This window comes from Triticum urartu, chromosome 7, assembly GCF_003073215.2.
Source record: "Triticum urartu cultivar G1812 chromosome 7, Tu2.1, whole genome shotgun sequence".
Lineage (NCBI taxonomy): Eukaryota > Viridiplantae > Streptophyta > Magnoliopsida > Poales > Poaceae > Triticum > Triticum urartu.
The window spans coordinates 268,739,071-268,766,528 of NC_053028.1; the positions used below are offsets into that span (position 1 = coordinate 268,739,071).

At 45.2% G+C, this 27,458-nt stretch overlaps 1 protein-coding gene across 2 annotated transcripts; it reads right to left on the bottom strand.

The window, feature by feature from the left end:
* Positions 1 to 18,594: 18,594 nt before the first annotated feature.
* Positions 18,595 to 23,935, bottom strand: LOC125523919 (E3 ubiquitin-protein ligase IPI1-like). 2 transcript variants are annotated; one of them, XM_048688985.1, is made up of 6 exons: positions 23,596 to 23,935; positions 21,167 to 21,330; positions 20,814 to 20,872; positions 20,175 to 20,200; positions 19,731 to 20,100; positions 18,595 to 19,402 (listed from the first exon to the last, which is right to left on the bottom strand). In XM_048688985.1, the coding sequence occupies exons 1-6, from the start codon at positions 23,738 to 23,740 to the stop codon at positions 18,874 to 18,876; spliced, it is 1,293 nt and encodes a 430-aa protein (XP_048544942.1). In that variant the 5' UTR covers positions 23,741 to 23,935; the 3' UTR covers positions 18,595 to 18,873. The 2 variants fall into 2 exon arrangements, with proteins under 2 accessions (XP_048544942.1, XP_048544943.1); XM_048688986.1 differs by lacking the exon at positions 23,596 to 23,935 and adding an exon at positions 23,348 to 23,379.
* Positions 23,936 to 27,458: the final 3,523 nt, after the last annotated feature.

The window sequence follows — 27,458 nt, forward strand, 5'->3', positions numbered from 1 at the left end:
CTTTACTATGCCTATGTTACAAGTCTTCATGTTGTTGTTTGAAAACAGAAAGTTTACCGCTGTTGCAATAATTCCCTAGAAAAGTCAGAATGTGATAAAATGTTGAATCATTTTGCATATTAAGATCTGATAAATTTAATACAGTGGGAGTTTTATTTCATAATTTTTGGATCTAGGTAAGTATGGATGTTGCTGCATTCTTTACAGACTATCCTGTTTAGGAAGATTGCTGTTATGTTTGCATTGTTTGCATATTTTTGCTTCTTTAATGATTATATTTGAGGATAGGACTATTAAATATGCAGAGGAATTTAGTATGCAATGTTGAATAATAATTTTAGTGATCCTCTACAGTAGAGTATGATAAGGTTTTTGCAATGGTTTATACTAACTTATCTCACGAGTCCTTGTTGAGTTTTGTGTGGATGAAGCTTTTGAGATTTAGGGAGACCGTGATATGAGAGGAATTAAGGAGACACAAAAGCTCAAGCTTGGGGATGCCCAAGGCACCCCAAGATAATATTTCAAGAAGTCTCAAGCGTCTAAGCTTGGGGATGCCCTGGTTGGCATCCCACCTTTCTTCTTCAACAACTATCTGTTAGTTTCGGTTGATCCTAAGTTTTTGCTTCTTCACATGTTGATTGCTATTCTTAGAATGTCATTTTATTTTGCTTTGCTTGCTGTTTGAATAAAATACCAAGATCTGAAATTATTAAATGTTAGAGAGTCTTCACATAGTTGCATAATTATTCGACTACTCATTGATCTTCACTTAAATCTTTCGGAGTAGTTTGTCATTTGCTCTAGTGCTTCACTTATATCTTTTAGAGCATGGTGGTAGTTTTATTTTGAAGAAATAGATGAACTCTCATGCTTCACTTAGATTATTTTGAGAGTATTAAATAGCATGGTAATTTTCTTAAAATCCTAATATGCTAGGTATTCAAGAATAATAAAATTCTCTTATGAGTGTGTTGAATACTAAGAGAAGTTTGATACTTGATGATTGTTTTGAGATATGAGGATGGTAATATTAGAGTCATGCTAGTTGAGTAGTTGTGAATTTGAGAAAAACTTGTGTTGAAGTTTGTGATTCCCGTAGCATGCACGTATGGTGAACCGTTATGTGATGAAGTCGGAGCATGATTTATTTATTGATTGTCCTCCTTATGAGTGGCGGTCGGGGACGAGCGATGGTCTTTTCCTACCAATCTACCCCCCTAGGAGCATGCGCGTAATACTTTTTCTTTGATAACTTCTAGATTTTTGCAATAAGTATTATGACTAATGTTGAGTCCATGGATTATACGCACTCTCACCCTTCCACCATTGCTAGCCTCTCTATTACCGCGCAATTTTCGCCGGCACCATAAACCCACCATATACCTTCCTCAAAACAGCCACCATACCTACCTATTATGGCATTTCCATAGCCATTCCGAGATATATTGCCATGCAACTTTCCACCGTTCCATTTATTATGACACACTCCATCATTGTCATATTGCATATCCCGGTACACCGCCGGAGGCATTCATATAGAGTAATATTTTGTTCTAAGTATTGAGTTGTAAGAAAAATAAAAGTGTGATGATCATCATTATTAGAGCATTGTCCCAGTGAGGAAAGAATGATGGAGACTATGATTCCCCCATAAGTCGGGATGAGACTCCAGACGAAAAAAGAGGCCAAAGAAGCCCAAATAAAAAGAGGCCATAAAAAAGAGAAAAGGCCCAAATAAAAAAATGATGAGAGAAAAAGAGAGAAGGGACAATGTTACTATCCTTTTACCACACTTGTGCTTCAAAAGTAGCACCATGATCTTCATAGTAGAGAGTCTCTCATGTTATCACTTTCATATACTAGTGGGAATTTTTCATTATAGAACTTGGCTTGTATATTCCAATGATGGGCTTCCTCAAATTGCCCTAGGTCTTCATGAGCAAGCAAGTTGGATGCACACTGAGGGAGTCCTGGATTAGGGGGTGTCCGGATGGCTGGACTATACCTTCAGCCGGACTCCTGGACTATGAAGATACAAGATTGAAGACTTCGTCCCGTGTCCGGAAGGGAATTTTCTTGGCGTGGAAGGCAAGCTTGGTGATACGGATATGCAGATCTCCTACCATTGTAACCGACTTTGTGTAACCCTAACCCTCTCCGGTGTCTATATAAACCAGAGGGTTTTAGTCCGTAGGACAACATACACAACAACAATCATACCATAGGCTAGCTTCTAGGGTTTAGCCTCTCCGATCTCGTGGTAGATCTACTCTTGTACTACCCATATCATCAATATTAATCAAGCAGGACGTAGGGTTTTACCTCCATCGAGAGGGCCCGAACCTGGGTAAAACTTCGTGTCCCTTGCCTCCTGTTACCATCCGGCCTAGACGCACAGTTCGGGACCCCCTACCCGAGATCCGCTGGTTTTGACACCGACATTGGTGCATTGAGAGTTCCTCTGTGTCGTCGCCATCAGGAAGGATGCCTCGCCCCGTCTTTAAAGACGGCACCGTTGCTAAGGGAGCTTTGGCTGTCGGCCAAACCCTCCGGCTAGGTGGTTTTCTTATGACCGCCTGTTCGGCTTCTGCGCCGACGATGACCTCTCGAGCCATCGAAAACAATCTTCATGTCAGCTCAGAACTCGCCGAGCAGTTAGATCCAATGGAGCTCTCCTCCATGAACGAGCTCTTGGATCGCTTCGCCGCCCTGGGAGTCGCTACGGATTACGACCAGATTGGGCCTAAACCCGATATGAGAGAGATTAACTCTCCCCAAGTCACCCATCACGTTGCCGTGGTAGAGGGACAGCGCGACGACCCTTCATCTATCTTAAGGACTCGCTACGTCTGGATTCCCGATCCCTCCAAGCCGGATACCCGTGGAGGGGAGGATATCACTCAAGACCTGAACTTAGAGTCAGGCGATGGGCTGGATTCATTGGACAACATCCAGGAATCCAAATTTTCGAGTTCGGAAATTCCTCGGCCTTTGAGCCTCAGATGGGGTGAGGCTTTGGATTTAATTCCACCCACCCACCCCAACATAAGCGATCTATCCAAAATCAGGCTAGAGCCCGATGAAATAGTACATCATTACTGGGCCAGATTCCTCCTGGTTAAGAACAGGCTAAGGGACTGCCGCGAGGAAGACGCAATCTCAATCTTCTGCAATAATTGCACGGACAAGGGAATACTCAACGCCATAAGTCGCCGTGATATTACACACTTCGCTGACTTGGCGTCCATTGTACGAAAGTAATGTGCGATGGAAAGCGCCTGGAAAATCGAAATCAAATTTTGGGACAATCCGGCCCTGAATACAAATCCAGTCCGAAATAAAGGGTGCATCATCACCAGACACCCGGGTCAAGCACTAAAAAGCAAAAACCCTCTACAGGGCATGGAACCGTACTGGAAGGATGTCTCAATGGACCCTATAAAATTCACAGTATAGAGGACGCCACACCAACTCACAGCCTCAGAGCATGTTGGATACTCCGGCAGGTGGCCAAAATTGGCAAAAATTCCGGAGGCCACAGAAAGCCACCCCAGAGACACCAATATGGTATTAACAGTCTTCGAGACTTTCGCATCAAATAATATGCGAAAAAGGACACTCCGCAGCCTTGCCGAAGTCTACCAAGTAGCAACAATAAACCCATGGAGTGACACGGCTATTACCTTTAACGCCAGTGATGAACCTAAATTCCGAACAGCCCGAGCACCAGCCGTATTGGTCCTCAGTCCAATAGTGGACGGCTTTCATCTTACCAAGGTACTCATGGACGGTGGCAGTGGATTGAACCTCATTTATGAGGAAACCCTTCAAAAAATGGAAATAGACTGGAATCGCATTGAGCGAAGCAGCACAACCTTTAGAGGAATAATCCCCAGTCGGGAAGCGCGCTGTACAAGAAAAATCACACTAGATGTGGTGTTCGGCACGCCGGATAATTACAGGTCCGAAGAGGTCACGTTCCATGTGGCTCCGTTCAGCAGTGGTTATCACGCTCTGCTAGGGCGGGAAGCGTTTACAATCTTCCAAGCAATACCCCATTACGGGTACATGAAGCTCAAGGTGCCCGGGCCTAACGGGATCATCACTCTCGCTAGTGATCCGGACATAGCACTCCGCGCCGAAAACAAGACACCCGCACTGGCCCTCGAGGCACTATTCGAAGCCCTAGCGGCTGAGGAACTGACTGCACTGCGCTCTACGGTGAATAGGGATGACGTGGTACTCGACAAAAGATCCAAGTCCACCTCCTTTAAACCGGCGGACGAAATAGTCAAATTCCAAGTCCATCCAATGGACCCCAATAAAACAGCTTCCATCAGGGCACAGTTAAACCCTGATGTAGACGCCGCGCTGCGAGAGTTCCTATGAGAGAACTGGGACATTTTTGCCTGGCACCCTTCAGACATGCCAGGAATCCCACGCAGGCTGGCCGAGCACAGCTTAAATATCCAAACAGGATTCAAACCTGTCAAACAGGCTCTTCGACGTTTTTCCGAACCTAAGAGACATTCCATGGGAGAGGAGCTAGCAAATCTATTGGAGGCCGGATTCATCAGAGATATAAAACATCCGGACTGGCTAGCAAACCTGGTGATGGTACCAAAGAAGGACAAATCCTGGCGCCTGTGTGTTGATTTTAAAGACCTTAACAAGGCTTGCCCAAAGGATCCCTTCCCCCTCCCCCGCATCGATCAAATTATCGACGCTACTGCAAGACACGATTCGTTGTGTTTCCTCGACGCATATTCCGGCTACCATCAAATCAAGCAGGAATTAAGCTTGGGGATGCCTGATACGTCTCCAACGTATCTATAATTTTTGATTGCTCCATGCTATATTATCTACTGTTTTGGGCAATATTGGTCTTTATTTTCCACTTTTATATTATTTTTGGGACTAACCTATTAACCGGAGGCCCAGCCCAGATTTGTTGTTTTATGCCTATTTCTGTGTTTTGAAGAAAAGGAATATCAGAGGGAGTCGAAACGGAATGAAATCAACTGGAGAACTTATTTTTGGAAGGAAACACACCTGATGGACTTGGACCCCACGTCACAAGATACAGGAGCTGCCCACGAGGGTGGGGGTGCGCCCACCCCCCTAGGGCGCGCCCCCTGCCTCATGGGGCCCTCGTGGCTCCCCTGACGTGCTTCTTCTGCCTATATAACTCCATATACCCTAAAACTTCTAGAAGAGAGAATAGATTGGGAGTTCCACCGCCAGAAGCCTCCGTAGCCACCGGAAACCAATCTAGACCCGTTCTGGCACCCTGCCGGAGGGGGCAATCCCTCTCCGGTGGCCATCTTCATCATCCCGGTGCTCTCCATGACGAGGAGGGAGTAGTTCTCCCTCGAGGCTGAGGGTATGTACCAGTAGCTATGTGTTTGATCTCTCTCTCTCTCGTGTTCTTGAGCTGATACGATCTTGATGTATCGCGAGCTTTGCTATTATATTTGGATCCTATGATGTTTCTTCCCCTCTCTACTCTCTTGTAATGAATTGAGTTTCCCCTTTGAAGTAATCTTATCGGATTGAGTCTTTAAAGATTTGAGAACACTTGATGTATGTCTTGCCGTGGATTTCTGTGGTGACAATGGGATACCACGTGCCACTTGATGTATGTTTTGGTGACCAACTTGCGGGTTCCGCCCATGAACCTATGCATAGGGGTTGGCACACGTTTTCGTCGTGATTCTCCGGTAGAAACTTTGGGACACTCTTTGCGGTCCTTTGTGTTGGTTGAATAGATGAATCTGAGATTGTGTGATGCATATCGTATAATCATACCCACGTATACTTGAGGTGACATTGGAGTATCTAGGTGACATTAGGGTTTTGGTTGATTTGTGTCTTAAGGTGTTATTCTAGTACGAACTCTAGGGCTGTTTGTGACACTTATAGGAATAGCCCACTGGATTGATTGGAAAGGATAACTTTGAGGTGGTTTCGTACCCTACCATAATCTCTTCGTTTGTTCTCCGCTATTAGTGACTTTGGAGTGACTCTTTGTTGCATGTTGAGGGATAGTTATGTGATCCAATTATGTTAGTATTGTTGAGAGGACTTACACTAGCGAAAGTATGAACCCTAGGCCTTGTTTCAACACATTGCAATACTGTTTACGCTCTCTTTTATCATTAGTTACCTTGCTGTTTTTATAATTTCATATTACAAATACCTTTATCCACATCCATATACCACTTGTATCACCATCTCTTCGACGAACTAGTGCACCTATACAATTTACCATTGTATTGGGTGTGTTGGGGACACAAGAGACTCTTTGTTATTTGGTTGCAGGGTTGCTTAAGAGAGACCATCTTCATCCTACGCCTCCTACGGATTGATAAACCTTAGGTCATCCACTTGAGAGAAATTTGCTACTGTCCTACAAACCTCTGCACTTGGAGGCCCAACAACGTCTACAAGAAGAAGGTTGTGTAGTAGACATCAAACAGCAAGCCAGTTACTGCTCAAGTGAAGAAACCCAAGTCTGTACCTAAGCCTGAGACTGAGTAATTCTACTTAAAGGAACTGGTCAATGGAAGCGGAACTGCCCCAAGTATTTGGCCGAGAAGAAGGATGGCAAAGTGAAAGGTATATTTGATATACATGTTATTGATGTGTACCTTACAAATGCTCAAAGTAGTGCCTGGGTATTTGATACTGGTTCAGTTCCTAACATTTGCAACTCGAAACAGGGCTACGGATTAAGCGAAGATTGGCTAAGGACGAGGTGACGATGCGCGTGGGAAATGGTTCCAAAGTCGATGTGATCTCTGTCAGCACGCTACCTCTACATCTACCTTCGGGATTAGTTTTAGACCTAAATAATTGTTATTTGGTGCCAGCGTTGAGCATGAACATTATATCTGGATCTTGTTTGATGTGAGATGGTTATTCATTTAAATCAGAGAATAATTGTTGTTCTATTTATATGAGTAGTATCTTTTATGGTCATGCACCCCTGATGAGTGGTCTATTTTTACTAAATCTTGATAGTAGTGATACAGATGTTCATAGTATTGAAGCCAAAAGATGCAGAGTTGATAATGATAGTGCAACTTATTTGTGGCACTGCCGTTTAGGTCATATTGGTGTAAAGCGCATGAATAAACTCCATTTTGACAGACTTCTGGAATCACTTGATTATGAATCACTTGGTACTTGCGAACCATGCCTCATGGGCAAGATGACTAAAACTCCGTTCTCCGAAACAATGGAGCGAGCAACAGAGTTATTGGAAATCATACATACTGATGTATGTGGTCCAATGAACATTGAAGCTCGTGGCGGATATCGTTATTTTTTCACCTTCACAGATGATCTGAGCAGATATGGGTATATCTACTTGATGAAACATAAATCTGAAACATTTGAAAAGTTCAAAGAATTTCAGAGTGAAGTGGAAAATCATCATAACAAGAAAATCAAGTTTCTATGGTCTGATCATGGAGGTGAGTATTTGAGTTATGAGTTTGGACTTTATTTGAAACAATGTGGAATAGTTTCGCAACTCACGCCACTTGGAACACCACAACGTAATGGTGTGTCCGAACGTCGTAACCGCACTTTATTAGATATGGTGCGATCTATGATGTCTCTCACTGATTTACCGCTATCATTTTGGGGTTACGCTTTAGAGACAGCTGCATTCACGTTAAATAGGGCACCATCTAAATCCGTCGAGACGACACCTTATGAACTATGGTTTGGCAAGAAACCTAAGTTGTTGTTTCTTAAAGTTTGGGGTTGTGATGCTTATGTGAAAAAGCTTCAACCTGATAAGCTCGAACCCAAATCAGAGAAATGTGTCTTCATAGGATACCCAAAGGAGACTGTTGGGTACACCTTCTATCACAGATCCGAAGGCAAGATATTCATTGCTAAGAATGGATCCTTTCTAGAGAAGGAGTTTCTCTCGAAAGAAGTGAGTGGGAGGAAAGTAGAACTTGACGAGGTAATTGTACCTTCTCCCTTATTGGAAAGTAGTTCATCACTAAAATCACTTCCAGTGATTCCTACACCAGTAAGTGAGGAAGCTAATGATGATGATCATGAAACTTCTGATCAAGTTACTATCGAACCTCGTAGGTCAACCAGAGTAAGATCTGCACCAGAGTGGTATGGTAATCCTATTCTGGAAGTCATGTTACTTGACCATGACGAACCTGCGAACTATGAGGAAGCGATGATGAACCCAGATTCCGCAAAATGGCTTGAGGCCATGAAATCTGAGATGGGATCCATGTATGAGAACAAAGTATGGACTTTGGTTGACTTGCCCGATGATCGGCAGGCCATAGAGAATAAATGGATCTTCAAGAAGAAGCCTGACGCTGACGGTAATGTTACTGTCTACAAAGCTCAACTTGTTGCAAAAGGTTTTCGACAAGTTCAAGGAGTTGACTACGTTGAGACCTTCTCACCCATAGCGATGCTAAAGTCCGTCCGAATCATGTTAGCAATTGCCGCATTTTATGATTATGAAATTTGGCGAATGGATGTCAAAACTGCATTCCTAAATGGATACCTTAAAGAAGAGTTGTATATGATGCAACCAGAAGGGTTTGTCGATCCAAAAGGTGCTAACAAAGTGTGCAAGCTCCAGCGATCCATTTATGGACTGGTGCAAGCCTCTCGGAGTTGGAATATATGCTTTGATAGTGTGATCAAAGCATATGGTTTTGTACAGACTTTTGGAGAAGCCTGTATTTACAATAAAGTGAGTGGGAGCCCTGTAGCATTTCTGATATTATATGTAGATGACATATTGTTGATCGAAAATGATACTGAATTTATGAATAGCATAAAAGGATACTTGAATAAGAATTTTTCAATGAAAGACCTCGGTGAAGCTTCTTATATATTGGGCATCAAGATCTATAGAGATAGATCAAGACGCTTGATTGGACTTTCACAAAGCACATACCTTGATAAAGTTTTGAAGAAGTTCAAAATAGATCAGGCAAAGAAAGGGTTCTTGCCTGTATTACAAGGTGTGAAGTTGAGTCAGACTCAATGCCCGACCACTGCAGAAGATAGAGAGAAAATGAAAGGTTTTCCCTATGCTTCAGCCATAGGCTCTATCATGTATGCAATGTTGTGTACCAGACCAAAGTAATCCAGGAGTGGATCACTGGACAACGGTCAAGAACATCATGAAATACCTAAAAAGGACTAAGGATATGTTTCTCGTATATGGAGGTGACAAAGAGCTCGTCGTAAACGGTTACGTCAATGCAAGCTTTGACACTGATCCGGATGACTCTAAGTCACAAACTGGATACGTGCTTTTATTAAATGGTGGAGCTGTCAGTTGGTGCAGTTCTAAGCAGAGCGTCGTGGCGGGATCTACATATGAAGTGGAATACATAGCTGCTTCAGAAGCAGCAAATGAAGGAGTCTGGATGAAGGAGTTCATATCCGATCTAGGTGGCATACCTAGTGCATCGGGTCCAATGAAAAACTTTTGTGACAATACTGGAGCAATTGCCTTGGCAAAGGAATCCAGATTTCACAAGACAACCAAGCACATCAAGAGACGCTTCAATTTCATCCACGATCAAGTCAAGGAGGGAGACATGGAGATTTGCAAAATACATACGGATCTGAATGTTGCAGACCCGTTGACTAAGCCTATCTCACGAGCAAAACATGATCAGCACCAAGACTCCATGGGTGTTAGAATCATTACAATGTAATCTAGATTATTGACTCTAGTGCAAGTGGGAGACTGAAGGAAATTTTCCCTAGAGGCAATGATAAAGTTGTTATTTATATTTCCTTATATCATGATAAATGTTTATTATTCATGCTAGAATTGTATTAATCGGAAACTTAGTACATGTGTGAATACATAGACAAACAGAGTGTCACTAGTTTGCCTCTACTTGACTAGCTCGTTGAATCAATGATGGTTATGTTTCCTAACCATAGACATGAGTTGTCATCTGATTAACGGGATCACATCATTAGAGAATGATGTGATTGACTTGACCCATCCGTTAGCTTAGCACGATGATCGTTTAGTTTGTTGCTATTGCTTTCTCCATAACTATACATGTTCCTATGACTATGAGATCATGCAACTCCCGAATACCGGAGGAACACTTTGTGTGCTACCAAACGTCACAACGTAACTGGGTGATTATAAAGGTGCTCTACAGGTGTCTTCGATGGTGTTTGTTGAGTTGGCATGGATCAAGATTAGGATTTGTCACTCCGATTGTCGGAGAGGTATCTCTGGGCCCTCTCGGTAATGTACATCACAATAAGCCTTGCAAGCATTGTAGAGTTAGTTACGGGATGTATCATTATGGAACGAGTAAAGAGACTTTCCGGTAACGAGATTGAACTAGGTATTGAGATATCGACGATCGAATCTCGGGCAAGTAACATACCGATGACAAAGGGAACAACGTATATCGTTATGCGGTTTGACCGATAAAGATCTTCGTAGAATATGTAGGAACCAATATGAGCATCCAGGTTCCGGTATTGGTTATTGACCGGAGACATGTCTCGGTCATGTCTACATAGTTCTCGAACCCGTAGGGTCCGCACGCTTAACGTTCGGTGACGATCGGTATTATGAGTTTATGTGTTTTGATATACCGAAGGTAGTTCGGAGTCCTGGATTTGATCATGGACATAACGAGGAGTCTCGAAATGGTCGAGACATAAAGATCGATATATTGGAAGCCTATGTTTGGACATCGGAATGGTTCCGGGTGAAAACGGGAGTATACCGGAGCACCGGGAGCTTACCGGAACCCCCCGGGAGGTATATGGGCCTTACTGGGCCTTAGTGGGGGAGAGGGGAAAGGAGCAAAGGAGGGGGTGCCCCCCAAGCCCAATCCGAATTGGGAGCGGGGCCGGCCTCCCTTTCCTTCCTCCTCCCTCCTCCTTCCTTCTCTCCTAAATCCAACAAGGCAAGGGGGGAGTCCTACTCCCGGTGGGAGTAGGACTCCCCTTGGGGGACGCCTAGGAGGTCGTCCCCCTCCCCTCCTCCACTCCTTTATATACGGGGGAGGGGCACCCCATAGACACACAAGTTGATCATTGATCTTTAGCCGTGTGCAGTGCCCCCTCCACCATAATCCACCTCGGTAATATCGTAGCGGTGCTTAGGCGAAGCCCTATTCCGGTAGCAACATCATCACCATCATCATGCCGTCGTGCTGACGAAGTTCTCCCTCGAAGCTCTACTGGATCGTGAGTTCACGGGACGTCACCGAGCCGAACGTGTGCAGATCGCGGATGTGTCGTACCTTCGGTGCTAGATCGGTTGATCATGAAGACGTACGACTACATCAACTGCGTTGTCATAACGCTTCCGCTTACGGTCTAGGAGGGTACATAGACGATACTCTCCCCCCTCGTTGTTATGCATCACCATGATCTTGCATGTGCGTAGGAAATTTTTGAAATTACTGCGTTCCCCAACACTAATATAGTGTCATTTATGCATTCAACATTGTCCTCTCCCAGAACAATACCAAAAACTGCCTTAATGACTGCAACATCCCAATGTTGCTGAAAGAAGTGTGCATGAAAGTCATTCGGGCCTAGTGCTTTTGTAGGAAACATCTGAAAAGGGGATTTTTTTAACTTCTTCCTCACCATAAGGGGCCAACAATAGTTCAAATCCGCTCCTGGGGCGTCGCTTTGCTGCGTCTGGCCCGTCCTCAGGTACCTTTGGAGGATGGGGAGGGTGATAACGTACACATTTCCCTTCATTTCTGTTGTGACACTTGAACATGGTCAATCATGTCCTGAATATCTTGAATTCCCTTGACAAATAAAGTTCTTTCAAAAATCCAACGGCAAAGCTTGCATCTCTGTCGAGTAGTTGGTCATTTTGCTCATCTGGGCTTAGGAGAGCTTTTATTAGGTTCTTCATTCGCCTCATCAATGCCCTTAGGTGAAAAAATTGAGTACTTTTGTCACCCTGAGATAACCATTGTACACGTGAACGTTGGTGCCACATTATTTCCTCCCCTAAGGAAAGGCTTAATGAGCCTATCATTCATCTTGATTTCTGCATGGGAAGGCCCCACTATTGTCGGATTGTTTCTTGAAACATCAAGTTCTCTTTTAAGCTTCTTTATTACCCCTCGCACACCGCCAAAAGTGCTCTTACTCCAACTCCCCAAATCGGCTGCTAGTGTTGTTAGTCTGGCATGAATTCCCGTAGTCGTTGGATCGTGACCATTCGACTGCCATGCATCATCAGCAGTCCTCTTTACATCGGCTTGCGTGTCCCACATGGCTTCATACTAAAAATCTCCATTTGACTGCCATGCATCATCAACGGTCCTCTTTACATATGCTTGTGTGTCCCACATGACTTCATACTAAAAATCTCTTTCATGCCTTGCCCTGGAGCTTGATGCGTCAAAGTTTAAAAGAATGGGGCTATGATCTGAGGTCGTTGCAGTTAAATGCTCAATAGACGCCAAGGGGAACTGAGCACACCATGTGGCAGATCTGAGAGCTCGATCTAACCTTACCCTGGTAAATGAGCCACCTGCAACTTTCTTCTCGAAGGTCCATGGTCTTTCATGGAAGCCCAGATCAACAAGAGAACACACATCAATGACCTCCTAGAAGCCTTGCATTTCCGTCTAATTAACGACGCTGATTAAATCCATCGTGCTCCTCAGACCGCAACACATCATTAAAGTTGCTTAAACACAACCATGGAAGATTATGCAAAGTACTTAGATTCTTCATTGTGTCCCAAGTCTGGTGACGTTGATGCGTTTGGGCTTCACCATAGAAGCAAGACAACCACCATGGATCGCCTCCAATGTCAGAAACTTTCATATCAACATGGTACTTGGAGTAGTCGAGAAACTCTAACTTTATTTCATTATTTCAAAACATAACTAGGCCTGCTAATTTTTTTTCACACGGATCTTAGTAATTTGGGTCTCGAAAATGCAAAACACTTTAGGGGCAAACTTAACCACGAGCTTGCGGAGCTCTTGAATTGTCGCGTCATTGCCAATACCATGTCAATTTCAATAGAAGATACCCATTAGACCCGGCGGTCTTCCTCGATGGATGTCACCGATGTTGCCAAGTTATTCATATCCGTTTTTGCTCTTCCTTCCCTTGTTTCTTTAGCCCGACGCTCCTCCTCGAGGGAGGCCACCGATTCAATTTCTGATGTAGTCGACTTGCTCGGAGAGAGTCCTTACCTCGCCTTCTTCCGCTCATTAGGGGGTACATGTGCTGGGGGTGGTGGCAGAATTGGGGTATTCTGGTGGAGAGCAATACTTAAACTTCTTCCTGCCTTCAAAGCTCATACAAAGTGCTAAGCTGGCAGAGGAGACTCCATTCTTTTCTGGTCAGACAAGTGGTTTGACATGCCTCTGAACACCCAATTCCCTGAACTTCACTCTTTTGCTATCGATGCATACATCGCCTTGGCTCAGGCACAACAGTATGAAGACTTAAGCACTATTTTCCATAGACCTTTATCACTCCAGGCCTACAACCAGTTCAATGCATTACAGAACATTTTGACAACCAGGGCAGAAACAACAAACAAAGACTCTTGAATCATGGCAGGCAACACTCATAAATTTTCAGCTATGACCATGTATAAAGCCATGGCCGGCCCTAGTAATGCACATGAGATCTTTCAGAAAGTTTGAAGAACGACATGTAGGCTCAGGCACAAAATTTTCTTTTGGCTATTGCTGCATGACAGGCTGAGCACTAGGAATCTGATTCATCGCAGAACCATGCACTTAGAGGATTATAACTGTGCCCTTTGTGTAGATTCTACTGAGGAAACCAGCACTCATCTTTTCTGGGATTGCCAATTTGCTGGTTACTGCTGGAGCAGAGTTGCTCCTACTAAACGTAGAGGTACCTCTACCTATGATGAAGTTCTGTTCACTCTCAGTGCGCTTCCTAAGGATATTGCAATGGAAGTGGTGATTATGGGTTGTTGGAGCACCTGGATGATCAGAAATGATAAAATCTTCAGAAAGGCACCGATGAGTTATGAATCCTGGAAGCATTATCTCAGAGAAGGCATGGAAATGACTAGACTTAGAGCAAAGCAAAAGAAAGCTGATTTGATAACCAGTTGGATAGAGCATAATCTCTAATTTCCATATGTTAGATATGTTTTCTAAAATGGGTGTGGGTTGATTTTCTGTATGTTGGCTCCCTAGCCTTTGTAATGGTACTTTACTTTTTATTAATATAGAAAATACCGTAGAACGATTGTTCTACGGTTTCGGCTCAAAAAAATTTGGGATAATGCCAGCCGAAGTAACAACATTCTTTACAACCGAAGAATCAGGTCCAGGTACCTCCTAGTCGATACCTTCCCGTCATTCTTTTTCACTTCTGGGTCTATAGGTTTTGCGGGGCTTTCAACTGTCTCATCCAAATCATTGTCCTCAAAACACATGCACCGTTAGACTTTCCCTTTCTGGGCACTAAACCTCTAGCACCATCACGGCCTCTGCCACGGTATCTACCCCGGAGGAAGGAGGATCTACCCCCACGGTCATTCTCTTGGGTCATCTGCACTGTTCCTTCTCTTTGCCACTAGAAAATTGCCCCACTGCATGACCCGGAGCCCACAAACCGCACAGAAAAAAACCCGATCTTCTCATACTTGACCTCCAGGAAAATTCTTTCTCCCGCTAAATTCAATGCTGCCCAGCGGATTAAGGGTGTGGTCACGTCAATACTAGCACAGACTCGAACATAGTTTCCTTCGAAACATCATCCAGGGTTTAACTCCACACTCCTGATGATCCCTATCATCCTGGCCGATTGATCTACAATCGACTCCTTCCGGTAAAGGTCCGGTATCTTATGTATTTGTGCCCATACAGACACCCTCTCAAGTTTGACAAATTCCGGAGCTCGCTTTCCGTCAAACTCCTCAATCAAGACCAGTAGGCCACGGATGATCCAAAGGTCCCGGTGCATCACAGATCACACGCTTCCAATCGCCCAGGCAGAAAACCTGTATGACCTACAGATTATCGTCAACTTCTCTATCTCCCGCACATGAGCTATATTCTCCACAAACTTCAGCGTTTCCTTTAGAGGTGCGCTGCTAAAGGTCTTGGTGGTGTTGACCTTGGCTACAGCAAGCCACCGGCCTCGTTCCTATCCAGTACAACTTTCATTCCAGTGGAGAAGCCTAGTAGCTCCTGGGCCATTTCTAATGAGCAGAGCTAGCAAGCACGGAAGTGCGATTCTACCCTTTCCAATCATTTTATTATCATCTCCACACAAAAAGAACATTTTATTACCATCACCCATGAATCATTTTATTATTCCCTCTGTCCCACAATATAAGATGTTTTCGCAAGCTAAATATGCTTGCGAAAGCGTGTTATATTGTGGGACGGAGGGAGTAGCGCCGAGATGCAGGCAGACATAACAATCTTTTCACCCTCCACTTTCAAAAGATAAAATGTATATAGCCTCCATTTAGCAGCTGCACGCACTTGCTGCTACCCAAAACCTAATCAATCCGCAACGAACAAGAGATTCTACTTGTATACCACAACAAGCAGGCAAATATCAAACAGGGCAGATGGCCCAAACATGCATCCAACAACATAGAGTATCTTATTCGCAAAAAAAAAAAACAACATAGAGTATCTTCATCACAAAAAAAAACGACATAGAGCATCTGCTTCCCTCCTCAACCAGCACAAACTAGTAAAACACCAATGAAATGCAGCAGCGACGGCGCCCTTATCGCTGGCGTAGATGCCATCCAACGACTTTGGTATCCTTGTCCTTCACATGGGAATTTCTGTTCAAGTAACAAGGGAAACAAAACAAGGGTAAGTGTGGATGAAACTGTGCATCAGAACAATCGACACAACTAACAACATAAGTACCCAATACTCAATACGATGATAACCAAAAGTCAATACAATCTTATTTTGCAGAGGAGAAGTCAATACAATTGATCTATTAGGAACAGAAAATTCCTTCGTATTCCAAACTGGCGCATTTTCCAGCTGCAGTTTTGTATTCCAGCGAATCAAACAACTGGTCACACGCCAAACGAGTCTCAAGTCACACTGATATTTGTTAAACTGTTGTGATGTTAAAGGATGGATGATAAACTTGTCATATATAGGACCTAATAATCTTCATTACGGTCATGACTCACGATATGGATGCATACAAAAACATGTACTATAAGCCCAAGTATGCTGGTGAGAAATATAAGATCAGCAATTGAAATTCAAGTAAATAATTGCAAGCTTCAACATGCAGACATACTAAAAATACAACATATCCTCAAAAAAATAATCTAAAAAAAATACAACAAGCAGGAACTATAAGCATCATCATATAACTAAGGCATGTGATAACAACCATCAAGACGAGAGAACGTACTTTGAGCCAATAGAAAGCTTTACCTATTTCAAACTGTCGGGGATAACAGCAACGATGGCGGGAAGTTGGTATATATCTGTGCATCTATGCCCCATTGCTTCAACGAGCACATCCTTTCAAGTTGCATCGTCTTGATGTCCAGTGAGAGGCAGTCGCAATATGCCGGCTCCAATGACCGGTTGTCAGCATGCTTTAACAGGAGCAAGTATGCATCCGTTGCACCGAGGATGCAATACCAGTACCCATGACGCAGCGACACTGTCTGCTTCAGCTTCCACTGGTTGTCTGCTTCCCTGATGGTATAGTGGAGGTAATATACGCCACCTACAAATGCAAGCGCGAACATCCCAAGCCTGCCTTCCCCTGCCTCCACGATGGCCGTGTCTAGCCCAGCACCTCCGGCTGTGCATGGAATGTCGACAAGGGAGAAGCCCATGGTCCGGGCGTCGAGCACGAGCCACATTCCCTGGCAACTCGTTTCCCAGTAGAAGGAGCCATAGGCGTAGTGGCGCACGCCCAAGCAAGGCCCCCATGAAAGCTCAATGTCGACGGCGAACAGATCGCTCCAGCTCTGGGACGCGACGACCCGCCATTGCCCGGAGCTGGACGAGAAGACGAAGGCGACCATGTTAGCCTCGCAGCGCGCTGTCCACATCACTCGGAATGACGTGTCTGGCGCCTCCGCCGCCTCCTCGTCGCTGGGGGGAGCGAGGAAGGGCCCGTATGCCTTGCAGACCGGGTTCGCCTCCGCCAGGTCTTGAGGGACCGGAGGGAGCAGGAGGTATCGCTGGTGCAGGGGGTCGCACACGACGACCTCCGTGAACTCCGCGTCCTTGTTGCCCTCGGGAGCCCGGTCGAGGAGGACGCGGCCGTCGCGGGCGTCCTTCATGACCCAGCGGTTGGGGGCGGGCAGGAAGGAGAAGGAGAAGTCCTTGCCGGGGGCGTTTGCGAGGGCTCTCCCGGCGGGCGCGGAGGGGTGGAGCGGGAGGGCGGGGTGGAAGCCGGCGCCGTCGACGATGCCGAGGAGCGGAGGGGCGTGGAGCCTGCGGAATTCGCGGGTGCAGGCGCGGTCGGTGGCGGCTTGGCGGAAGGAGGCGCAGGTGGCAGCGACGCGGGCGAGGTCCTCAGGGGTGGGCAGGCGGATGAAGAACTCCGGCAGGAGGTCGTTGATGATCGCCGGCATCGGCATGTTCCGGGCGGTACGTGCACGTACGTGGCTGGTGGAGTGGAGTGGAGTGGGGTGGGGAGTTGAGCGGCGGCGTATGCGAGAAAGCAACAGATGGCGGCCGAGAAGAGAGGGATCCTGTTTGGTTTGCTTTTGAGTTTTGAAGGAAGGTTCACACTGAGAAAGCACCTACGCTGCCTCTATATATAGTGTACGATTCCATGTTAATGTTAGGCAAGATATTAATTTTATTAAATATTAATATTATGCAAGATATACATTGTATATTAATATTTTGGTAGGATATGATTATTTGATTAATGAGTACGTTGGAATTGTGACTGGCCAGCTGCTTGGAGCATCTCCACCGGTTCCCTCAAAATCCTCCAAGGCCCCTTGGATTGGGTGTAAATTTTTACACTCACATTTATTTTACAGATGTAAATTCCCGATCACAGCTAATTTTCCGCCTGGAAACAAAACAACCAGTCCAGGCATGTGTCATAAACCAGCCGGATATGATCGGAAATGGGAATCCAGGCGGGGCCCAAGTGTGTTTAGGGGCTCTCCAAATAATTTTTTAGGGTTTCAGAGATGTGTTGCTCTAGAAGGCAGGCAGTGTGGTATCGGTGGAGGTGCTGCAATTGCCTATGGAAGGGGAGGCTGCCTGGCCGCCGACGATGCAGCGTCGTGGTCGCAACTAGCTTTAGCCGGTTGGCTCCCTCCACGGTGGATGGGATTATAGGGATAGCTGCATCTCCCCATCTATATGCCGGGGTATGGGGTGTTTTTAAGGAGAGTTCGTCCAATCAAACATTGGATGGAAATATTTGAACTACAGTTTGAGGAGTCGTGTGCCCCATATTAGTTGCCATCAAGTCCCTTCGCTGTCGATCGACCTCCTGTGTCCGGTGATCTGGTAGCACAGCCCACGCAAGAAAAGAAGAAACACACAACCGGTAGCAAAACCAAAACCCATGCAAGATCCAGGAAAGCACGACTTGAGAGAAACAACTGCGGCAATGAGTAATGGCATCACAATCATGTCCAACGGCAGCAGTTTCGGCAAACATTTACACACAGTTCCAACCACCGCAATATTCGCAATCTCACAAGTCAGCACAGCCATTTGAACGAAATCCAGGTCCGCTGGCAAGAGAACCCTAAAAACACCAGGCACACGCCAGTGGCATCGTTCCGGGGTTCCCTTCAACAGTCTAAACTCGGCCTCTCTCGAAACAAATAGTTCCCGATATACACAGTGATGGGAGAAATGGTCTTCACAAGAATGGCGGCATCCTCTGGGGAGGCACAGGCTGGTAAACATTGTCCGGGTGGCTCTGCGGTATCCGCTCCCCGGGAGCAGGTCTTCGAGTGAAACCTCCATGTGTATGGTTCTGCATCGGATTGAACGTGCTCCACCAGTGAGGCTCGCCGTCGACAGGGACCCACGGGAATGGCCCAAAGCCCTCCCGGCCCCACGCATATGGTCGATCGACGGGTGGTCTAGAGACACCTTCACCATCAGAGGGAAGGCTCCTGTTCACAGCTGCGGGTGGAGCAAATCCATGGGGCACTCCAACCTCAGCCGACGACGCTGCTGCTGCTGCAATGAAAGACGTTATTGTCAAAGCCCTCGGCCTGACCCTCCTAGCTGTAGGAGGGAAAGGACTGCCCTGCATTGAGGCGTGCATCGAATGTTGATACATATGGCCCCTCACACCATGACCATGGCCTCTAGTCTCGCCCATAACAGCTGGAACTGACCCTAATGGTGCCACCAGATTGCTTCCGTTGCGAGGTGTGGGCCTGCAGTATTTGGACATTATAACTTTGTAAGAGCTAAGCAAATAGGTGGTTTACCATAGTAAGAGATAGGCATGACCTGCAGAACCTATCTAGATTTATTTAGTTTTCCAAACAGTCCACATAAACCATAGATCAGACAGAAAAAAAAATCATGTTCTAAAGATTTTGTAAAAGAACTTTTTCACAGGGATTTAGACCATCCAGGCTATCAGACCCCACCTATGTGGTGACTGGTGAAGCATCTACAGTTTTGAAGTTCTGAACAGGGGTTTATCTAGTCTAGAAAGTAAAATTTCACAGTTAGATGGTATTCATGAATTGAGCATACCTGTGGACTAGGGGATGGTGATGTACATATGGTCTTGATCTTTGTTGGCTGCTGGTTTCATATCTGGGAAGTCCTATACCAAATGGAGCTACAGAATGATCCGGGATGCCCGATACAGGAAGATTAGTCAAATATCTGTGCTCGCTATCAAGAATTCTTGGCTCAGTTGCATGGAAAGCTGCTTGGGTATTGCCCAAATCAGGAGCTGCATGGCCTTCCAAGCTAGTTGGATGGCGATGAAATGAAGCGCCTTCAGCACCAGAATTTGAACCAAGAGGCACATGCACGGGATGGAGAAAACCACGCAGTGAAAGATAAGGACAAACAAGTGAACTGCTTGCAGCACTCGAATGGTCTGCGACTGTATGATCTTCATAAAATTAAAAAAAATCAATAAACGACATAGAAATTTCATTAGTTAAAAATCTGGGTCAACATGCTTACAAGACGGTGGCTCCGCTTCACCCTCCCTGAAAAGAAGTAAAGGATAAATTCAGAACTTGAAGATTTGAGATATAAAATTCTTTGAAAAACCTGATAAAGTGTACAGTATCAACATAGGCGAACAAGCTAAGGTTTTGCAATACAGAAGTTCCAGTATTAATAACTGACAGTGACCGGCAACCAAGGAAAGGGCAATGCACGACATGGACAAAGCATATTAGGAATACAAATCTAACCATTCATCAAGAAATTGTGCTGGGTGACAACTGCAAATAGTATACCAAATCAACGGCAAACATTATACCAAATCATGCATGACAGCACTCAATGTCATATTAGGAACCATAAAATGGCTTCTCTTTAGGTAATAGGTTGTGGAAAGATAGGTTCCATTCAACTTACGGTTTAGCATTCACATTACATTAATGCTTTGAGACATAAGGTTTAAGAGAGGCGACCAAGGAGGCAGCATCTCGTACAATTTGAAAACCCAATTTCAACATACCCATCGATATGGCATAAGACCACGGCATATTCTCTTATGAAATTAAGTAAAAGCCCATTTTCTTTTTTGCTTTTAGATCATTAACCACATGCTCCAAAAACCATATCTATTGAGATGTGAGGAGACATCCTTACTCGAAAACGGATGCTAGTTGTGTGAATCCATTAAAAGGGCACCACTGAAATCCAAATGGCTGCAAGTCAATACAACAGATATATCAGAATATAAAATATGAGACATGTGAAATGATGTCAGATGCCGACGACATTCCAAAACTGAAAATGCCTTCTGTACCAGCAAAATGAATGCAAGCAGCACATAAAAACCGTAAGGCACGAGGTTCATATGATTATATAACACCTCGTGGAATGCATATGCTAGACAAACAAACAAATGTCACTATTTAAGAAGAAACTTGAACGACATAACACATTTTAATATTGTTTTGAACCCTTAGATGTGTATTTACTATCACAAGAGCACTTACAAGATCAGAAGCAATGTCATAGGTTTCACCAGTCACCCAGCCACCTATATCAATATCAGGAGATGGACGTTGTCCAGTTGCGTAAAGCCAGCGGCCTTTCTCTATCTTCCGGCAATTAGGGCATTGCATTGCCCCTTTCGCATTGAATGCTGATCCAATGCAGTCTAGCAGAAAAAGGAGTTGTTTAGTTCAACTATATTTTTACGAATGCATGAAGATGCACCCAGAGGAAGTGTTACAGACACATACTCGGCAGCATTAAATCCAAACTAAAAGCTAACGAGTACTACGTAAATAATAGCAATACAAAATTGAACTAACTAGCATGTGGTATTCACAGATTGCGCTTGAACAAATATAAGCTGAAGATGGGCTTAATTCAAGATAGTCTCTTCATAGTATAAAAGGCAAACTTATTCACTAGCACAACTACATGATGTGTAGACGTGTAGCCATACTCATTGTTTGAAGATGATCAAGTCAATTCCAGAATAATCTGTCACTATTTCTTGCATGCATGATTTGCCTGAGTGATTACGTGATTGGTCATGGAACTTGAAAAGAAAAATGAGTAGTTCAATTATATATTTACAAATGCATGAAGATGCATGCAAAGGAAATGATATAGACACATACTCGGAAGCATTAAACATCCAAAGCAAAAGCTAAGAGCACTATATAATAGCAATACAAAATTGAACTAATCAGCATGTGATATTCACAGATTGTGCTTGAACAAATACAGGCTGAAGATGGGCCTAATTCAAGCTAGTATTTTCATCATGGTATAAAAGGAAAATTTATTCACTAGCGAAACCACATGATGTGTAGATGTGTAGCTTTAACTGTTGTTTGAAGATGCTCGAGTCGATTCCAGAATAGTGTGCCACTATTTCTTGCATGCATGATTTTTTCGAGAAAACGCAAAGGACCTCTGTGTTTCATTTCATCGAAAAGAAAGAGAGAACAAGCCTCCTAGGAGGTGAGTTTTACAATGCCATTGGCCGATCAGTGGACATCCCAGGATGTGGGCAGAACAACCCTAAGCCCCTAAGCCCCTGGGCTCCGGCGTTTGCCCAACAGCGGGCCTCATCTTTGATCCTATCTACTAGCAAATCGACCGAGGGTGTCGCATTGTCAAAGACGCACGCGTTCCTGTGTTTCCAGATCATCATGGAACGAGCAAGGTGATGGACCTGAGGGCCTTGCGATGCATCGTCGGCGTATGCTCGTTCGCTCGCAGCCACCATGCCATGACAGTGGGCTCCTGGTCTGGCGCCTGGATCAGCAAGCGCAGCCAAGACAGGATGGCATGCCATGTTTGGCGAGCAAAGGGGCAGGTAAGGAGCAGGTGTTGGATTGTTTCTGTAGTCTGGTCACATAGGAGGCACCTGGGGTGATGCTGCAGTCCGCGTCAAGCAAACCTTTCTCTGTCGAGCAAGCCAAGACAGGATTGCACGCATGATTTACCCAAGTGATTACGTGATTTGTCATGGAACTTGAAATGAAAAATGTCTAGTTTGGTTCCTAGACTAGTGCACATCATTAATTAATTCCCTAAATTCACTACTATTCCGTTTTCTTTTAATAGCCGGGTAAAATTAATGTGCATCATAGGTCGTATTATCCAATACACTCATAGAGCATTCACCTACGCCATGCCAAGGTTAATACATCATAATTTGGAAGTTGAGTTTGCCGGTTCCCAAAACAAACAGCAGATACAATTTAACTAACAAAGAAACGGACAAATAACGGACCAAGCAGCGACAAAACCCTCAAAGAACACTTGTAATTCAGGCAACCACCACAGCACTTGTCTGCTTTACAGGGAGCAAGGTGGAACACCCTGATAAATGACAGTAACCGAAGCACCGCATCCAACCCGTGTACGCGACCAGGGATTATATAGCCCTTATGACGCATAGAATGCATGGATCAAATTGGAGCAACAAGCACCAAGAGGTCAGTGTCTTCAAAACTAGAAGCCTAAAACGATGTCGAAACATCTCATGTTATCACAAAAAATAAAATAGAAATTAGAAGCAAATGCCCACCATAAATAAATCTAAGTACCATCGACGAACACTGTTCGAATTGGAACCACCCTCAAATACATATGCTTGAAATAACCCTAGCTCATGCCGGTCTCACAGCTCCAACAGGGACACACAAACTCACCACGATTACTTTGACATGCAATTCCACTCCATCACCATCCAGACGTCCATACCTGCGAACTTTCCACGGTAGTACAATTCAACAACGCCGATCGCCCATTTTTACAGTCCACAGCCTAAAATCAAACCACCCAAACTTCTCTAGCACGTCGAATTACATGAACTAACCCGCGTCCATCTCTCGCGCACAGATCCGGTTGAAAACAGCACGGCCTAGCTAGCAGGGGCGGTGGGGCGGAGGAATCTGACCTAGGTGGAACTCGTGGCCGCATTGCAGCTTGGCGATGGACCTGCCCCCGGCGCGCCCAGTCACCGGATCCAGGCAGATGGAGCACGCCCCGCCCCCTGCCGCCTCCGCCGCGTGATCGGGCGGCGGCGATCTCTCCAGATCCATCGCCTCCTCCCCCCGGCGCCGGGGCTCCCCCTGCCTCTCTCGCGGGCGCGCTCGTGGGGGGGCGGCAGCTCGCACGGGAGAGGAGAGGAGAGAAAGAGAGGGGAGGGGAGGTGCGGTGCGGTGCTGTTCGTGAGGAGGGAGGAGAGAGAGAAATGAGGAGGGTGTGTCCGAGCGAACGGAAGGGGGTGGGTTGGAATTCGCTGAAATGAGAAAGATGGATAAGAATGCGCTGGACGAATTTGCATTTCGCCGTGTGTTGCTCGTGCGTGGCGATGCCGTTCGTGGACGTAGGCCGGGCGATGCACATGATGATTTGGTTGGTTTTAGCAGCCATGTTATTTTTAGGCTTGCTATCGGTTTGCTTTTAGGTTTGTTGCTCGGTTTTTAACCCGCCCAAGTTACACGTGTTCTGAGTTTGCGAGAGCATATTCTTCTTCTTCTTTGTGAATAATAAAGAGCGTAATCTTTGTGTTGAGTATGAGGGTTGGGAAAAAATTGCTTTCCATTGTTTGTAAGATTTTCAATTGTGAGAAAAGGGGATTTTCGGTATTTGAAGGTATCGTCGCATTTGTGTTTTCGTAGTATCTCATAAACAACAAACTATCTTATAACTAGTGTCGGTCCATGAAACTAGGGCGCGACTTGCGCTCATAGAAAGAAGATGAGCAACGGAGGAACCATCTGGGAGGTGGAGAAAGAGAAGAAGAGGAACGTACGAAAGTAAGACAAGGAGAGATGACGTGGTGACATCCCGACTTGGCGAGAGTATCTATGACCAATGAGAGGTGGTTGGCGATGCAAGAGAAGGAGCGAGTGCGGACCTGCGGTGCTGATAACAACATGGAGGTGGAGTGGTGGCAAGAAACATAGGAGGTGGCGGGGAAGGAGAAACAAGTAGTCCGTGCAAGGAAAGAAATGGGGAAAGGGTCCCCTCAATGCTAAAGTGCGGAGGCCGTGGTGCAGTTTTATCCTATAAAGGTTGATAGATATTTATGGTCTATGAAGTAGACATAGATAAATAAATGTAATAAACAGTCGTCAACCTTCTTATACACCTACAATGAAATTTCTAGAAAGTCACAAAATAACTTACTAAGAGCATCTCCAACAGTTGCCTATTATAGGATGCTTTTTTTACTTTTGGAGGATAAAAAAAGTCTCCAATATCTGCTAAAAATAAAAGGTGGGCAAAAAAAATCGGGCATCCCAAAAACAAGGCACCTTCAGCTGAAAATTTGTGGCACAAAGGCATCTGGACAAAAACCCAATTGGTTGCGCTTAAGAGGCCAACTGCCTCATTTCTCGTCCCGCACGAAGCCCCAACCGCCTGACCCCTTCCCAACGCCGCCACCAGGGGTGCGCCGCACGTCACGCCAGCGAGTGCAATCTTGGAGGATATATGTGTGTATCAGCTTTGTTACAAGAAGACAAACTAGCTTCTTTTTTTCCTTACTAGCTAGTCAATCCTCCAAGAGTCCACCCCTGTGCATGGCCTTGGTCCTCCCCTTATAGATGGGAGCGCCACAATGGAAACACATATGCGACGGATGCACCGGGCGCGCTCCATGCGGCTTGTTAAAGGGTCGTCGTGGGGGTCCATGGAAGGCAGTTGAGGGTGATTTCTTGGAGACGTGCCATCGCCTTACCTCCTACTATTCATCGGACCCTGCTGACGAGGGGCAATAAGTAGGTGTAGCTGTTGGGGAATGCAGTAATTTCAAAAATTTCTTACGCACACGCAAGATTATGGTGATGCATAGCAACAAGAGGGGAGAGTATTGTCTACGTACCCTCGTAGACCGTAAGCGGAAGCGTTATGAGAACGCGGTTGATGTAGTCGTACGTCTTCACGGTCCGACCGATCTAAGTACCGAACGCACGGCACCTCCGAGTTCAGCACACGTTCAGTTCGGTGACGTCCCACGAACTCCGATCCAGCAGAGCTTCGAGGGAGAGTTCCATCAGCACGACAGCGTGATGACGGTGATGATGATGCTACCGACGCAGGGCTTCGCCTAAGTACCGCTACGATATGACCGAGGTGGATTATGGTGGAGGGGGCACTGCACACGGCTAAAAGATCAACTGGTCAACTTGTGTGTCTTGGGATGCTCCCATGCCCCCGTATATAAAGGAGCAAGGGGGGAGGCCGGCCGGCCTTTGCAGGGCGCGCCAGGAGGAGGAGTCCTCCTCCTAGTAGGAGTAGAACTCCCCTTTCCTACTCCTACTAGGAGGGGGAAAGGAAGGAGGAGAGGGAGGAAAGGAGGAAAGGGGGGCCGACCCCCTAGTCCAATTCGGTTTGGGCTAGGGGGGCCGCGTGCCTTGCCTTGTCCTGCCTCCTCTCTTCCACCACTTGTCCCATGAGACCCAATACTTCTTCCCTCGTATTCCCGAAACTCCCCAGTACTCCGAAAAATATCTGAATCACTCAGAACCTTTCTGATGTCCGAATATAGTCGTCCAATATATCGATCTTTACGTCTCGACCATTTCGAGACTCCTCGTCATGTCCCCGGTCTCATCCGGGACTCAGAACTACCTTCGGTACATCAAAACACATAAACTCATAATACCGATCGTCACCGAACTTTAAGCGTGCGGACCCTACGAGTTCGAGAACTATGTAGACATGACCGAGACTCGTCTCCAGTCAGTAACCAATAGCGGAACCTGGATGCTCATATTGGTTCCTACATATTCTACGAAGATCTTTATCGGTCAAACCGTATAACAACATACGTTGTTCCCTTTGTCATTGGTATGTTACTTGCCCGAGATTCGATCGTTGGTATCCTCATACCTAGTTCAATCTCGTTACCGGCAAGTCTCTTTACTCGTTCTGTAATACATCATCCCGCAACTAACTCATTAGTCACAATGCTTGCAAGGCTTATAGTGATGTGCATCATCGAGAGGGCCCAGAGATACCTCTCCGACAATCGGAGTGACAAATCCTAATCTCGATCTATGCCAACTCAACAAGTACCATCGGAGACACCTGTAGAGCACCTTTATAATCACCCAGTTACGTTGTGACGTTTGGTAGCACACAAAGTGTTCCTCCGATATTCGGAAGTTGCATAATCTCATAGTCAGAGGAACATGAATAAGTCATGAAGAAAGCAGTAGCAACAAACTAAACGATCATCGTGCTAAGCTAACAGAATAGGTCAAGTCAATCACATCATTCTCTAATGATGTGATCCCGTTAATCAAATGACAACTCATGTCTATAGCTAGGAAACTTAACCATCTTTGATTCAACGAGCTAGTCAAGTAGAGGCAAACTAGTGACACTCTGTTTGTCTTTGTATTCACACATGTACTAAGTTTCCGATTAATACAAATTTAGCATGAATAATAAACATTTATCATGATATAAGGAAATATAAATAACAACTTTATTATTGCCTCTAGGGCATATTTCCTTCAGTCTCCCACCTGCACTAGAGTCAATAATCTAGTTCACATTGTCATGTGATTTAACACCAATAGTTCACATCTTTATGTGATTAGTTCACATCTCCATGTGACTAACACCCAAAGGGTTTACTAGAGTCAATGATCTAGTTCACATGGCTATGTGATTAACATCCAAAGAGTGATCATGTTTTGCTTGTGAGAGAAGTTTAGTCTACGGGTCTGCAACATTCAGATCCGTATGTATTTCGCAAATTTCTATGTCTACAATGCTTTGCACGTAGCTATTCTAGCTAAT

What these genes read in the sequence shown, in the direction of transcription:
- LOC125523919 (XM_048688985.1), bottom strand. Translation starts at nt 23,740, where the DNA reads ATGGATCTGGAGAGATCGCCGCCGCCCGATCACGCGGCGGAGGCGGCA. An exon ending in CGGCCACGAGTTCCACCTAG is followed by an intron (nt 21,331 to 23,595) that starts GTCAGATTCCTC and finishes TTTTTCTGCTAG; the next exon opens with ACTGCATTGGATCAGCATTC. An exon ending in CACCATCCCCTAGTCCACAG is followed by an intron (nt 19,403 to 19,730) that starts GTATGCTCAATT and finishes CAAATACTGCAG; the next exon opens with GCCCACACCTCGCAACGGAA.